This window comes from Seriola aureovittata, chromosome 15 (genome assembly GCF_021018895.1).
Source record: "Seriola aureovittata isolate HTS-2021-v1 ecotype China chromosome 15, ASM2101889v1, whole genome shotgun sequence".
NCBI lineage: Eukaryota > Metazoa > Chordata > Actinopteri > Carangiformes > Carangidae > Seriola > Seriola aureovittata.
The window spans coordinates 19,512,412-19,526,535 of NC_079378.1; the positions used below are offsets into that span (position 1 = coordinate 19,512,412).

At 38.7% G+C, this 14,124-nt stretch overlaps 1 protein-coding gene across 2 annotated transcripts in view; it reads right to left on the bottom strand.

The window, feature by feature from the left end:
• The window catches only part of opcml (opioid binding protein/cell adhesion molecule-like), a 304,122-nt gene that overhangs the window by 80,919 nt on the left and 209,079 nt on the right, over positions 1 to 14,124 (bottom strand). For both annotated transcript variants that reach the window (XM_056396764.1, XM_056396763.1), the window contains one exon: positions 2,939 to 3,174. In XM_056396764.1, coding sequence (XP_056252739.1) covers positions 2,939 to 3,174 — 236 coding nt within the window. The remainder of the gene's footprint in view (positions 1 to 2,938; positions 3,175 to 14,124) is intronic.

A 14,124-nucleotide genomic window follows, 5' to 3' on the forward strand; every position in this document is an offset into this window, starting at 1 on the left:
CTCCCTTTTAGCAGTTGGTCAGACAATCTGAGTGATCTTGGTAGAGAGTACAGTGTTATAAGAAGAAATATAAGAAGGTGCCATGGTATGGAGGGCTTTGAATATGATCAGTGTGTGATCAAGTGAAATCTGAAACATATGGGAAGCCAGTGAAGTTGGGCCAGAGTAGGGGTGATATGCTGTCTTTGTTTGGCGTACTTGGCGTAGTTACAGTAATCCAGGCGAGAGCAAATAAAGGCATGGATGATTTGGTCTCCGACAGTCACACTGAAGATGAAGCTGATGCTCTGGCATTGCAGGGATAATCAATAAGAGGGAAAGAGTAAAGCTGTATGCTGATCAGAGAAACAGGGCTGAAGTGACTGAAAAAGCAGATACAATGTAATAATGTAACTACCAGTTGATGTTGATTCAGAGTCCAGGTTCCTTCTCTGCCACTTCAAGTCCTTGGCATACATACACTATGCATGGCTAAGCACTCCCAGATTTTATTCTTTATAATAGTGTGGTGTAACTGCAGTCAGTCCTCTCCCTGTGTGCAGTCACCATGGAAGCAGGTGCCCTATATTCCTGAGGGTATCGGCTGACAAGGTCACTGAGCTGATTGATGTTAGCCTCCAGAGTCCTTCCCTGTGTACGGGTTCAACACCAATCTCCATTTCTGAAGTGCTGGAGAGGAGAGCGCCAGCGGGGACGAGAGGAACCACTAACATCCCCCATGGACCACCTGATCTGTCTTTGCCATGGAGGTGGCTCAGTGTTCTGTATTCATTCACTCGTCAGTCCAGGGTGTGACATGAATCTGTGGCCCAAGCTACAAAAATGTTCTCACAACACAAAACTCCCACAGAGTTTGACTAGTGGTAGTGATTGTGTGTTATCACTGTTTGTCATCAGTACGTGAAATCAGGTCAACGCAGCATTATACCACTGTTGGGCCTAAAACTAGTGCCAGCATGGGGAAAATACTGGGTCACACTATCTCAATTCACTTCATGTCCCCTTACTCAATTTAACAGCAGGGCTGCCCACAAAGAAATCACATCGGCTTCTTTACTGTCATAGCAGCTATCATTATGCATTATACTTATATACAGAAGGTTTACACAAATACAGAACAAAAGGCCGGATTGAATAATTGTATGTATTCCTCCGCCAACCGAGTTGTAGTTTGCATCCATGTCTGCCCAGACTCATGAGATATATGTAGTGAAGAGGGAATTTAATAAAAGCTATTAATTGAATTTTATCATAATAAGCATGTGGATTTTTTGAATTACAGCCAAACATGTGTTTAGTGAGGTCAGAGTAATGTTGGCAGGCCAGTGCAGAGCAGCATGTCAGACAGCTAAGATATTCTCATTATTCTAAAGAAAACCAGTAAGGTTTAAGTCTGTCGTGATGAGGTGGGTGTAACCTACTTTTTGTTTACTTGCTGACAGCTATTTAATATTTTGAAATTGCTTGTCACTTAATAATAATTTATATTGTTATATCTTTGGCATTAGTGTTTAACTATTAATCATTGTTTTTTTATATATTGGCTTATCTTTGGTGTTTATTTATATTTGTACATTTGGTATATATTTTATATTATTAACTTTTATTCATCATTTCATTGTTTTGTTGTTGTAAAGTTTAATCTTGCATAATCTTTTTTTTTTTATGTGTGTGTGTTGTTTTAATACTGCTATTTGGGCTACACGTTTCTGTGAAAGGTGCTGTATAAATAAAGCTGAGCTGAGTTGAAATTGCTTGGAATTTGCATCGCTAATTGACATGCCAGGGGCTGGCTCCTCGTTCCGCTGACAGACACTGTTGCCCTCACATGCGCACTTGATTGTTGATGCAGGTGCAGCCCTCCTTTGGTGTTTTGTTGGCGTATCAAAGCCCACCGTTGCCTGTTCTGCCGATCTCGTGGTTTTCTCTTAGTCTCAAGTGTGAGCTAGAAGCATCCACATCGACGAGTTATCCAAGGTATGGAGAAGAGATGTATAAAATCCAGTGGAAAGTATATTTGGAGCTGCACTTCCTTGTCTGTGTGAGCCTATGAATGTCTGTTTTTTTTTTTTTTTTTTTTTTTCTAAAACCATGCCCTGATGCTTCTTGGCATCAATTAAGAGTTAATGAGATATCATCATGAATTATACAGTGTGAAAAATACTCAATGTTAATTATGATTTCATGAAAGTGAATATCATCAAGTTGAACCGGTTTTTGTGAAGTTCATGTCAATTATTTTTCATAAGATGTGCTGGTTGCAATGTCTTTCAAAAGGAAAAAAATCTGAAGTTTTTTTCCTCAAAGAAACTGAAACTATTCTCTTTTTTTTTTTCTCAACTGATTTTAAAATTTGAAGTAGTTAAACTTGCATTTACTCAGGGCTGGCAGCAGTTTTTTCTTCATATAATGCACTCTCGGTGGTTTTTGACACAAATATTTAATCAATTTTTGTAATTATATATTATGTGAGTTTAGTGCAGATATAGACCTCAGTTGCAGACGCAAGGATGGTGGTGCTAATTGTTTGTGGAAACTCGCCATGAAGAAAGATGATTTCATCATAAAAGTCTCAGAGCTGACAGTTGATTTAGTAGAACTTCGCAATGAAACTCAGCTGGGACATTTTCCAATGTACTATGCTCTAAATCAATACCTATCAGAAATGTGAAATTAAATCGAGATTGAATCCCAGTTTCATCACCAGGTCTAATGCTCGCTGAATTCTATCTTATCAAAGCATCCTAAAACAGAGGAGGGAAGATTTTTTTTTTTGTTTTTGTTTTGACTCAAGACTTTGCGTTTACAATGCTTCACCTGTAAAAAAAACCAACACATCATGCTGCTGCAGCTCTGATCTTTTTTTTTGACAATTTGGTTATTTGCTACAACTGAATAGAATCGCTGACAGGGCCGGGGGAAGGCGGCAGCATCTTACCTTGAACGATGAGATGCACTTTTGTGGATTTTGGTTTCTTGTTTGTGAGGATGGAGCAGACGTAGGGCCCCTCGTCATGGACGTCGACGTTTTGGATCTCGATGCTGTACTCTGTGATGCCCGTGTTCTCCATCAGGATGACACGAGGATCCAGAGACCACTTCTCAGTTCCCGCAAACAGAATGGTGGTGCGATTGAGCCACGCCACTCGTGATACTTTGCTGTCCACGGTGCATCTGGTAGAAAGAGAGAGAGAAAGAAAAACACGCACAGAGATAAGGACCTATAGCATAACAGTCTGTCTCTGTGAGATGTAGAAGTGCTTTCTTTATTTTGGAATTTTGATGATAAGGCAGTTTAAGTTTAAGCACAAAAAGCCAAAAACAATATAATACAATTACCTACAAATGAGTACAGCTCTGGTAAGCTTTTAGCCCGCACTTAAGCTTTGTTGTAAAGGACTCTATAGCTTGACTTAATTTGATTTCAGTTGGTGATGTGTTCAAGAGTTGACAGCGCTTCATGAAGAAAGATGACTGTCTACATTTAAATCAACAATGGGATATTTTACAATTGCAAACACAAAAGACTTACTTAAGTAGTAAAACAGAAATCCAAACAAGGAGGTGAGCCAAACAACTTCCACAAATAAATTCAGGAATATTTTCAAGGGTAACACAAGGTGCAACTGAACAAAAAGCACTCGGAACCACTGGGGACACAAACTGGCACATAAGGAAACTCTAGACAAAGCTGAAGAGAACTGCAACAAGCAAAGCAGACAAACTGACAAAGATACAGCTACTCAACTTAAGAATACATAAACAGAAGTAGTGATTCAAAGTTGTGACAGTGTAAAATTATTACACATTATTAATTAATACATCATTAAGTTACTACAATTTGGAATTAACAGTAGTGAAAACTCTGAGTTGGACAAACTAACAGGAAACCCTGTCTCCTAGAAATGACATTCTTGTTACTAAACTGTTTCCCCATTGGCTGTCAAAGGCAAACTTAAGAAATTAATTAAAATTTTCAAACCTTATTTGGAATGCTATGTTTTAATAGTTTGAATTTTTAGCTTTTTAAAGTGTAGATAGCACATCTCATGCCATGTGAGAAATGTATGCCTGACTTGGAGGCACCAGCTGATTACAGATGCCTAATTAAATCAGTCAACATGTTAAAAATATTTCTCTAGACACGCAAATGTGTGCATTGCGCAAGCACTTCACTGAACATCAGAATGTGACACGCAACACAGATCATGTGCACACTGGCTTTGCCTTCTACCTCGGATCCCAAGAGCATCGAGAAGCAGGTGGGTTAAAAATAGAAAAGTGCACTTTGACATACTCCACATGTACATGTATACCTTAAACTAAAAAAAAGTAATGTTAAAAAGTAATGCATCTGCAAGTGCAAACTTATTAAACTGACTCACACTCTCACTAGTGCTTAACTTTACCTAAAATATATTAACAGCTACTGATGTTTGCCATTTTTAACCAGCAATAGTGATGGTTAGTTTGCTGATTAGTGCTGAGAACAATGCGGACTAAATGTTTTCCAAATTGCATTTTCCCATTATTCCCATATTGTACAAAGTGAGATTTCCATGTCTTTTTTAATTATAAAACAGGTCTTGGTTCTATATTAATACTGTTAAAGTTTCAAAGCAGTCAGTCCACAGAGAAATGCACAGAGCCTGTATTCAGGAACTGAGGGTTAAAATGAGATGTCAGGACTTCTGTAACTTTGCGATGTCACAACGAAGCCCTCACCACATTCAGCCATGCCCCAAGCCCAGCCGACCCGTACCCACCATCCGACCTTGCAGGATTTGGTTTCTTTTAGTGTTTACCTGAAATCTGCATTATTTTTACGGTCAGAGCCTCTTTTCTGAGTGGCTCAACGACCTGTTGTTACTAGAGCCCCAGAGAAAGGAGATGTAAAACTAAATTGTGATGACTTTTGATACTTAAAACCCCAAATATGTCTTCTTATGGATCAACAATTATAATAAAACACTGGAAAAGTGTGACGTATGGGACCTTTAATAGATTTGTTAGAAACCTGGAGAGTAAAACTGGGAACTGGATCCAAAATGGAACCAGCTAGTTAGTTAAGTGGAACCAAACCCTATACATTAGCAGTGGAGAAGTGTGTGTTTCTGAAACAGTGTGAGCCCAAGGACCAGTGGTGGTGAAGTGGACTATGATGCAAGAGAGTTTGATGAACTTGAACATATTGATTAGTTTTTCTTTGCTGTGACTCTGGGTTGACAATAGAATGCATAATGAAAAAAATCTTTATTGTTGAAAAATACTCAATCAAATAGTAATATGAATGAATTTAATATACATAGAATGTGATATAGCAATACATTATTATATACAAAGGTATGTACAACAATACAAAAAACATATGTAAGTTGTTGTACAGATGTTACCCTGAATGATTTCTGTTTTTCCGTCTGACAGTGAAATTAGACAGGTAACTGCACCTCTGCTGATTTGATGCCAGGTTAAAACAAAAACAACAGCAAAGGCTGTACAAGTCTTTTTCAGTATTTCTTTTCCAGAATACAAACTTAATGAAAAAGAAAACCCGACTCAGAATGCACTGCGGTATTTATCCCACTTAACACCAGGATTTGGCAGAACATTTATTGATAGTATCAGTAAAAAAATGTAAATTCATTGCAACTTTGTGTGCCAATACTTTTTTTTTTTTTTTTTTTTTTAATTAATGGATGTTATAAATTTGGCACGAGTTTGCATGAGCCGTGAAAACAGTCTTTTAAAATCCAAAATGCCCTGAAGTTTAAGTCAGCTCACAGATGTGGGAAGATGAATTTAGTGCACAAAGCCTCAGCGTCTGGCTGATTAGTCTGCAAGTTATCACACACAGACCATATAGCACATCATCCAGGGAGCTTCACACACTCAGCAGTGTTTGTTCACCCCAGAGTGACACACGGCATTCACAGTAAATAGAGCAAAAACAAGAAATTTCAGGTTCATGTATTAACTTGTCCCTGCAAAAGAAAAAAAAAATTGTGCAGACTGTGTGGTGCTGAATACACTGAGACTCAGTATCAGCAATCAGAGTGACATAAGGAGCTTGTATATATATATATATATGATGGGATGAAGCGGGTCAAATCAAATAGGAAGCTAAAATCATCCAAACACAGAGACATATCGAAGGTGGTGGTTGTATTGGGGTGATTTGCCTCTCACAGTATTTGGAAACTTATCATGAAGTCGCAATACGACCATGTAATTCAGAATAATCCCAGTCATTATATTTGTGCTCTCTGTGTACAAACTGTGCTGGTGATGTGTCATGTAACCAAACTGTGTGACCACGACAACAACGTCTCCCCGTCAACAGAAGCATCGCATCTGATTGAAAAAAAAAAAAAAAAGAAAACAAAAAAAAAACTTTTCTGGCTCCATAAAATTTTGTCTTTAACCAAGAAACTGTGGGACAACCAATCAATTTAGATGAAGCGACACACCAAGGGAAGAAAATCCACATCAGAAAAAATCCAGCAAGAGAAGACAGTGCCTTTGAAAAGCTCCATTATTTGCTGGACCACTTCGACTGCCTCCCAACAAATACGGAGGATGAACTGTTTATTTTCAAAAGGAACACTGTTTCATAATGTTTCCCTTTAGAGAACTACACTCTCCAAAGAACAAGACTACAAAAGTTACCTTCAACTCGAAGAGAAGGATTATTTATATTTGCAAAGCTTTGAAGGAAATTAAAACTTTAGGTCAAAGCCCCACAAAGTAAATTTTGCAAAAAAAAAAACATGTCTCGAGGAGCCTTAATGGTCTTAAAAGGGGAACTAAAATATTTAAGGACTAAAGGTCAGCATTGGCCATTAAACTGTGCCATCTTTATTCAAGCCTGAGAATAGTTCACATTTTACTTGGAAATAAATAGAAAACCTGTGAAGCTCATCAGAGCTCAGGCTGCTAAAAGGGATTAACCATGCAGGAAGATCTGACCAGAGCTGCCAGGTCTGTGTGTTCTCTGAAAAGGGTGGGCTGTTTTGATGGATAGTGAGATAAAGGGGAAACCTGACATGATGATCTGACAACTTCCAGGCTGAGCTTCACTTTGTTGGCTATAGATCTGCACGAACAATGGCAAATTTGAAGCAGATGCTATTTATAGACTGAATAATTCAAATATCATATGATTAAAAGATTATTTCTGCCAATAAATTACATCAGTTAATATTTGATTTTATATTTAGATTTCATGTGTTAGGCATTAACTGACATGTTAACATGAATTTAACAATTATAGTAAATTATGGGGGGCATCAGTTCCTTTTTTTTAAGAAGAACCAAATTGTCTGTAGAAGATTATGAGAATAATCAAGCAGCAGCAGTCACCTTTCGATCTCAGTGGTTTCAAGTCAAATGCAAGGCAGTACTGTTAAGAGGTAACTTGTTCATTTTCACCCCTCACAAACCTCTCCTAGAAGAGTAAGTTGTTTCTTCAGCTGATCACTTTTATATAACAGGGATACTGATAGGAATGGTGCAAGCACTAATAGTGCAAGCAGAAGCAAGTTAAAACACAGGCACACGAGCTCAAGACTATAGATTCACTCAGGTGAATGAAAGGTGAGAAATTTTTAATATTAATTTGTAATTAAAATGTAAAATATCACTTGAAACAAGAAAATAAATTTGGTAAAAGTCCTTTTAAACAAATTATATGAGCAAATACTGAAAAAAGCATGTTCTGCAGTGTGATCTCCTCATGTGTGTACAAACATAAGGCTCCACACAGAAAGACAGGGAGAGGACACCTGCACGCACACACACACCCACACCACTGTCCCTATATATCTATATACTCATGTTAAACTAAACCTATGCCTTTCTATAGGATATCACTACATTACATATCTCCACTTTTCCTTTAAGAGTGCCCAAAAGTGATGTGGAAATTAAATAAATGAATGAATAAATACATAAATGACTGTGATTAATAATAAAAAAATGAGTAGGCTACATTTAAATTTAGCCAGTAAATCTCCAATTTATTTATTCATTCATTTAGTCTATTTACATTTGCAGAGGGTGTCACTTGTAAACTAAATGTTGCCAGTGTTTGCCTTCTACCAGGACATCTCACCTTGATGAATCAGGGGAACATTGTCTGTACTTGTTGGTCACCTCATAACCTGAAATTATGCACAAAATGTCGCTCACCATGTTACCACATAAATATGCAGTAAATATTCCAACCAAGATACCTGATTATGCAAAACAAAAGCCAGTTTCGTAAACCCTTAGCCTTAAATCTGATCAGTAACCACAGCAGATCTTAGTCCAGTAACAATACAGGACAGATTTATGGGTAAGAATTTCAAAAACACAGAGATAATGTTGTTTTTATTTATTCCAAATGAGGCAAAGGTCAAGATGAGGAGCTAATACATTTGTACATTGTACAGAGGCACTCTTTAAATCAAGCAAATGAAAAGTCTTTTTTCTTTTTGTTTGTTTTGCTTTAATGCTCAGAGCTCAAAGTGCCTTTTACAAAGGCTTGTCTTGACATTACACATTTGGTCAAACGTTTGTCATTAAACTGTATGGGACATTTCTGGACTGCTGAAATCTTTCCACCAGAAGAGTTAGGTTCTGTGTATGCAATCTATGATAATCAATAACAACTTGGAATGTAAAGTCACAGCACTGTTTATGTCCTCTGAAACCAGATTCAGGGGCCAGCTGTGAGCTGGTAGGTACAGCGATCACGAGTGAGTGACACACCGTCGGCTGGACTGAGGTAAGGTGACAGACCTTTGCTGGAATATAAATTTGGCAGTATAAGTATGTAAGAAGGAGGCTTCATTTGCCTCACTGCTCACCCAGTGGAGATGTGAACACAATTAACCTGCTTAGAGCCAAGTCAGCGTTTTAGTCTCAGCCGCTGTAACATTTTACTGTAAATCAATGGATGACAGAATACGACCAAAACGTGTCACTTACGGTGGCGCTGAGAGCTCGACGCACTGCGGCTTAAACGCGCCGCGAATTCGGAATGAATTCACATGCGCTTTAAAAAAATCACAACACATGCAAATAAACAAATGCGCTGCAAATTCAGTCCCACAACACAACAGAGGTGTTTTTTCTGAGACACTAAAAAGTGATGAACCCGGCTGGGACTGGGTGAAGGCCCAAATGTGACTTTTGAAGTTAAAAGCATTGAATAACAAGTTTGTCCCAGGTTCAACACTTTTTTTCTTTATTAAGTTATTTTTTTTGCGTTAATTCCAATAGTGTGAAAGACAGACAGGAAAGTCAGGGAAAGAGAGAGAGGATAATAAAGCACAAAGGGTCACGGGTTGGACTCGCCTTCATGGTATTTTGCAGTGCATTGAGCTCTCAAGGTCACCGTCTGCTCAAATAAAGCCTAATAAATTAAAAATATATTAACATTAATCCTTACATTTGAGCAAAAGAGTCAGACTTTATTTTTCTTGTGTAAAAGAAAAATCAGTGATCCCACAAGTTTCAACCACTTAGTAAAAACCCATTACAATAATGCGAATATGCTGTGGTCCAAGAAACCACATCCAAAACAGAGCAAAAGACACACTATCCAATATAAAAGCTTACCTGTGTCAGATAACTTGAGTCACTTATTATTCCAACATAATGTTTATCATTATAACTGGTGTGGACCAAAATGTAAACAAAGTGTAATCAGTACATTCTGATGTCTATCAGCCAATCAGAACAAAGCAGCAGATATGTGCAGAGGACATTAGAGGAGCAGGGGCCAAAATTCATGAAAGGCAATTTTCAAGCTTCTATCCCCGTGGTTCAGAATGGTGAATTGACTTACTACATTATTAATTAATTGTATACTGTATACTGTGCTACCTGCAAGTAAGCATGTGATTGCTGGTGGTCGCTGATGATGGTTCATGAGCAAACCCATACAGTAATCCAGTAGAATATATGGATATTAAGTTAAAAGCCTACAATCAAAATGATTCTGTTACTGTTTAAGTCCATCAGCCTGTATGTCATGTTTAGCTGAATACTTAGACAGACCATAGACAGACCACAGCTACTTCTAAATAGTATCAAATTCCTAAAGTGCATCAATATCAATATGAAAGGTAAATGAACAGTATATTTATACTTTATTTGGCCAAATACCTGCTGTCTGCTTCAAAGTTACTCATCGCACTGACTCACACTGAGTGTGTTACCATGGGAATTTGTCTCTGGGAGGCAAAACCGCAAGTACTGAAGCCCCCGTAGTGGTCTGTCTATTCCCCCTTCCCCTGTGACAGCCTTCCTTGTCATCATTAAGGAAGAAGAAATACAGAAATAAATTAATGTGGAAATAAATACATAACTGTGGAAATAAATAAATGTATTAATTTATTTATTAAATTACATTTGGCTAGATTTAAATTTATACATTTATTTTTAATTAAGTAGAGTCATTTATTTATTTATTTTCCATGCCAGTTTGGGGGCCCCCACATTTCTTTAAGAAATGTACAGGGACCAATTTTTCGCAGTTTATTCATTTTAGTGAGAAATGCCTCAGTAGCAAAGCTGTCTGTCAACAAACAGATAAAAATATGAAGTTAATATCAGTCCTCTGTGCTTGAAATCCCTTGCACACACTACAGCAGAAAAAAAACACTCAACAAAGTGTTTCCTTAGCATAAAAATAAATTAGGTCATAAAATGAAAATATAAAAGGTTATCTTCCTCTCCTGCTATTTCCCCTGGCAGTTGCCACCATGGTGCTGTAGGATTTAGTTGAATGCATGGCAAGTCACAGGTGAAGGTGCAATAGGAGGAAGGTTCTATGTTCATTTTTCATAAGTCTTCCTCTAGTTACTCTGTGAACATGGTGAGGGGACGTTTTGTTCAGAGTCTGTGCTGTATTCAGCTTTGTCCTGCTTCATATTCATAAAGGTGCACAAATTCACAATGTGGAGCTGCTCAGTTCAGTCCTCCTCTGGCTACTGAGTCATTCCTGTGGAGCTACCAGAGGTTAAGTGCTCAAGGGCACCTTGTCAGTAGCTACTCAGGAAAGAAGAACAAAGTTAATCCTTTTTTTTCCCCCGTGTTACTCCCAGCTGATTCTGGGATTCAGACCATTGACCTTCCAGTGTGTGTCTTCGACCTTTAAAGGGGAAATTGACCCACTTAACTGCAGGGATATCTCCGTATCCAGATAGCTTTAGTGTGACTTGCCAAAGTTTAGCAATGTCTCTTGTCAAACCCAACAATGGAGCTTTATTGTGTTTTTGTTTTCACATGTAGCAAAAAACCATCTGAAAAACTCAACACCAACCAATATTCCCACAGATTGTAACATGGTTATGTCAATTGCTCTCTCCTGCGCAGAAATACACAGATTGCGGTAGACATATATAGTTTGTAGAAAAAGAAATGCTCACAGCAAGATCTGTAGATCACAGTGAGTAACCGTGTGAAGACTTCGGAAACAAAAAAAAAAAAAAGAAACTATGCAGGTGAGCTTTTAAAATGTAGCACCACAAACAGTTCTGGTGTGTTGGGGTGACAGCAAACATTTCTCTGACAGACATCGCTAGACTTTGCTATATTACCCTGAGTTCTGGGTGGATATAGTGTATATACTTTAAGGAAAGTGCCCTTCAAAAAAGCACATACAGTAACCTTAACTACTTAACACTCTTGGGTTTAGTTGTTTGTGTGTTTTCTGATTTGCGCGGAAAAAAGGAACATAGACAGACATTTATCCAGATATTTTCTTCGCAGCTACAATAGCAGCACTGTTCAACAGGGATGCAGGGAGACATCAATCATAAAAAAAGGAAGAGATACCAATGTCTCTACTGACAGGAGACTCACTAGACCAGAATGTAATGCAGACGCAATACCTGGCTGGAAATACCTGGCTGGTCTGTTTCTGACACTAATGCTGTCACTTTGGCTTTTGCTCTGTCTTTCTTTGCTTAAATAACTTGTCGAAAATAGCCCAGACACATTCTCTCAAGGATGACAAAATTAATTCTGGGAAATATAGGAAGCAAAAATGTCTATATTATCCAAAGCAGGTGAGGAGGTTACCTCAAAGAGAAAGAAATTCTGACATGTACAGGGAATTCCCTTCATAATCATAATGGAGGTGAAGGTTACTTCCATCTGTTGTTGAAGAGTCGTGTTGAAGTGAACCATGTGGGGTGTTCATGTGGGGTATTGAGTACATAGTTTTGACAAGGTTCTCCCCAAACAGGACACCTTGCTGACAAGATGGCACGTTAGATCTTGAACCTTGAACATCATACAGAAGACAGCCTTCAAATTGGCTGAGAGATCCAGTACTTGGAGAGAGGCCAACAATGAGGTGACACTGGTCACAAACTGTTCTGTCGTAGCCCTCAGCTGGCAAGTCAGTGTAGTTTTCTAAACTGTACTTCACACCAAGATGATTGGTGCGTGTTGTGATGATACTTCGTGTTGTGGAGAGATATATAAGTGGTCGCAGATTCAAGGATCATTTCCAGCATCACACCCTATTGTATATATGATCTATGGTTGGTATACAGTGTTCTTCAACAGCCATTTAATTTATTTACTTTCATCATTGTGAGTAGGAGAATCAGCGATACTTGCACTAGATTCAAAAATCCCACCGTGTGTGTGGGATAAAAAACTGCAGCATGTTGTCTTGTTGTTTGTAATATTATCTGATTGATATCAGCCTCTGTGTTTACTCCTCACTCCCCCTTAACTGCCTTATGTTACCAAAGCAAAAGCAACATCTCCTGTTGCTGTTGCACAACTGGTGATACCCTGTCAGAAAATACATTGTATTTGACAGACATATTAGAGCTGAGCATGATCATCATTTCTTCAACACTGCATCTACAAAATACTGAAAAGTTTCTCTGTTCTCCACATTTTTTCATCCATATCATGTGTAATTTTTGAAAGAAGTAATGGAAAAGTCAGGAGCAGCCATGCTGAGCTGTTAGATGAAGAGCTGCGGGCGACAGGCTACGTGCCTCCAACTCCTCAGAAATTAACCAACTTTACTGTGCCGCGCTGTTGGGAGGAAAACTGCTTGCACCATGGAACCAGATTGTGGTTGTAATTCTGATTGAGTGTCTTAATTTATTAAAATATTTGGCTGTACTATAAACAGAAACACCAGCTGCTCTTCTGTTGTATTTCTAAGAAAGTGGCAGCCCGATGAGTTTTCCCCGCATCCAGAATTCTGGGATCTGTAGTATTAAACCACATGTGCTGTTAGCAGCAGTAATCACATGTGTTGCCAAAACAGTCAGGAAGACAGACATTCCTGGTTCCCATTAAATTAATCCCAATGATTTGTGATAACTTCTTAGTGAACATTTCCTCTAGCGCCCCCATGAGGTTGATGTGTGCTTTTCATTGAAATGCCTATCACTTGTCGTCAGTTAATTCCTTTTTGTCTTCTTCCCTCATGTTTCTATTTGTGTTTCCTGTTTTATTTTGATACTCACCTTGTGTCGTTTCAGGTCCCTGCACTTCCTGCCCTCCTGTGTGATTACCTGACCCTGTCCTAGTGTGTTGCACCTGTGTGTCATTGTCTCCCCTGCCCTAGAGTAGTTAGTCTCAGTGTTCCCTTCACTCTGTGCCAGTTCTTCTTGGTCACTTGTGTCAGTGTTCTAGCAGATTATTAGCAGCATCATCAAGTCAACATTTTTTTTTTAATACTTGTGACCAAATCCCTGCAAAACTATTGCGTCATCTAATGACGCTTGCTAACATGCTACACTAAGATGGTGAACAAGATAAGCTGTATAGCTGCTAAACAATCTCCTTGTGCACGCCTTCTAAGTCACAAGTACAGTTTCCCGCTACCTCTAAGCTCTACCAGCTCATTTGTCTTCATCCAACACGCTCACCTTTAGCCAGTCACTAGTAAGCTGTCAAACTTTAAAGAGTCTGTCTCTTTGCTGTCACTCAGCTGTCATTTTAGCACCATGAAGACGACCCACCTCTGCCCGTTCACCACCCCGGCATGGGTGCCTGACCGTCTCCAATCAAACCGTCCGATCAGAAGTTTCCCTCTCATTCCTCAAGCTCCTCATCGCCACCACCAGTGTGTAGTCTTCGGTGGAAGTTTCCTTTTTA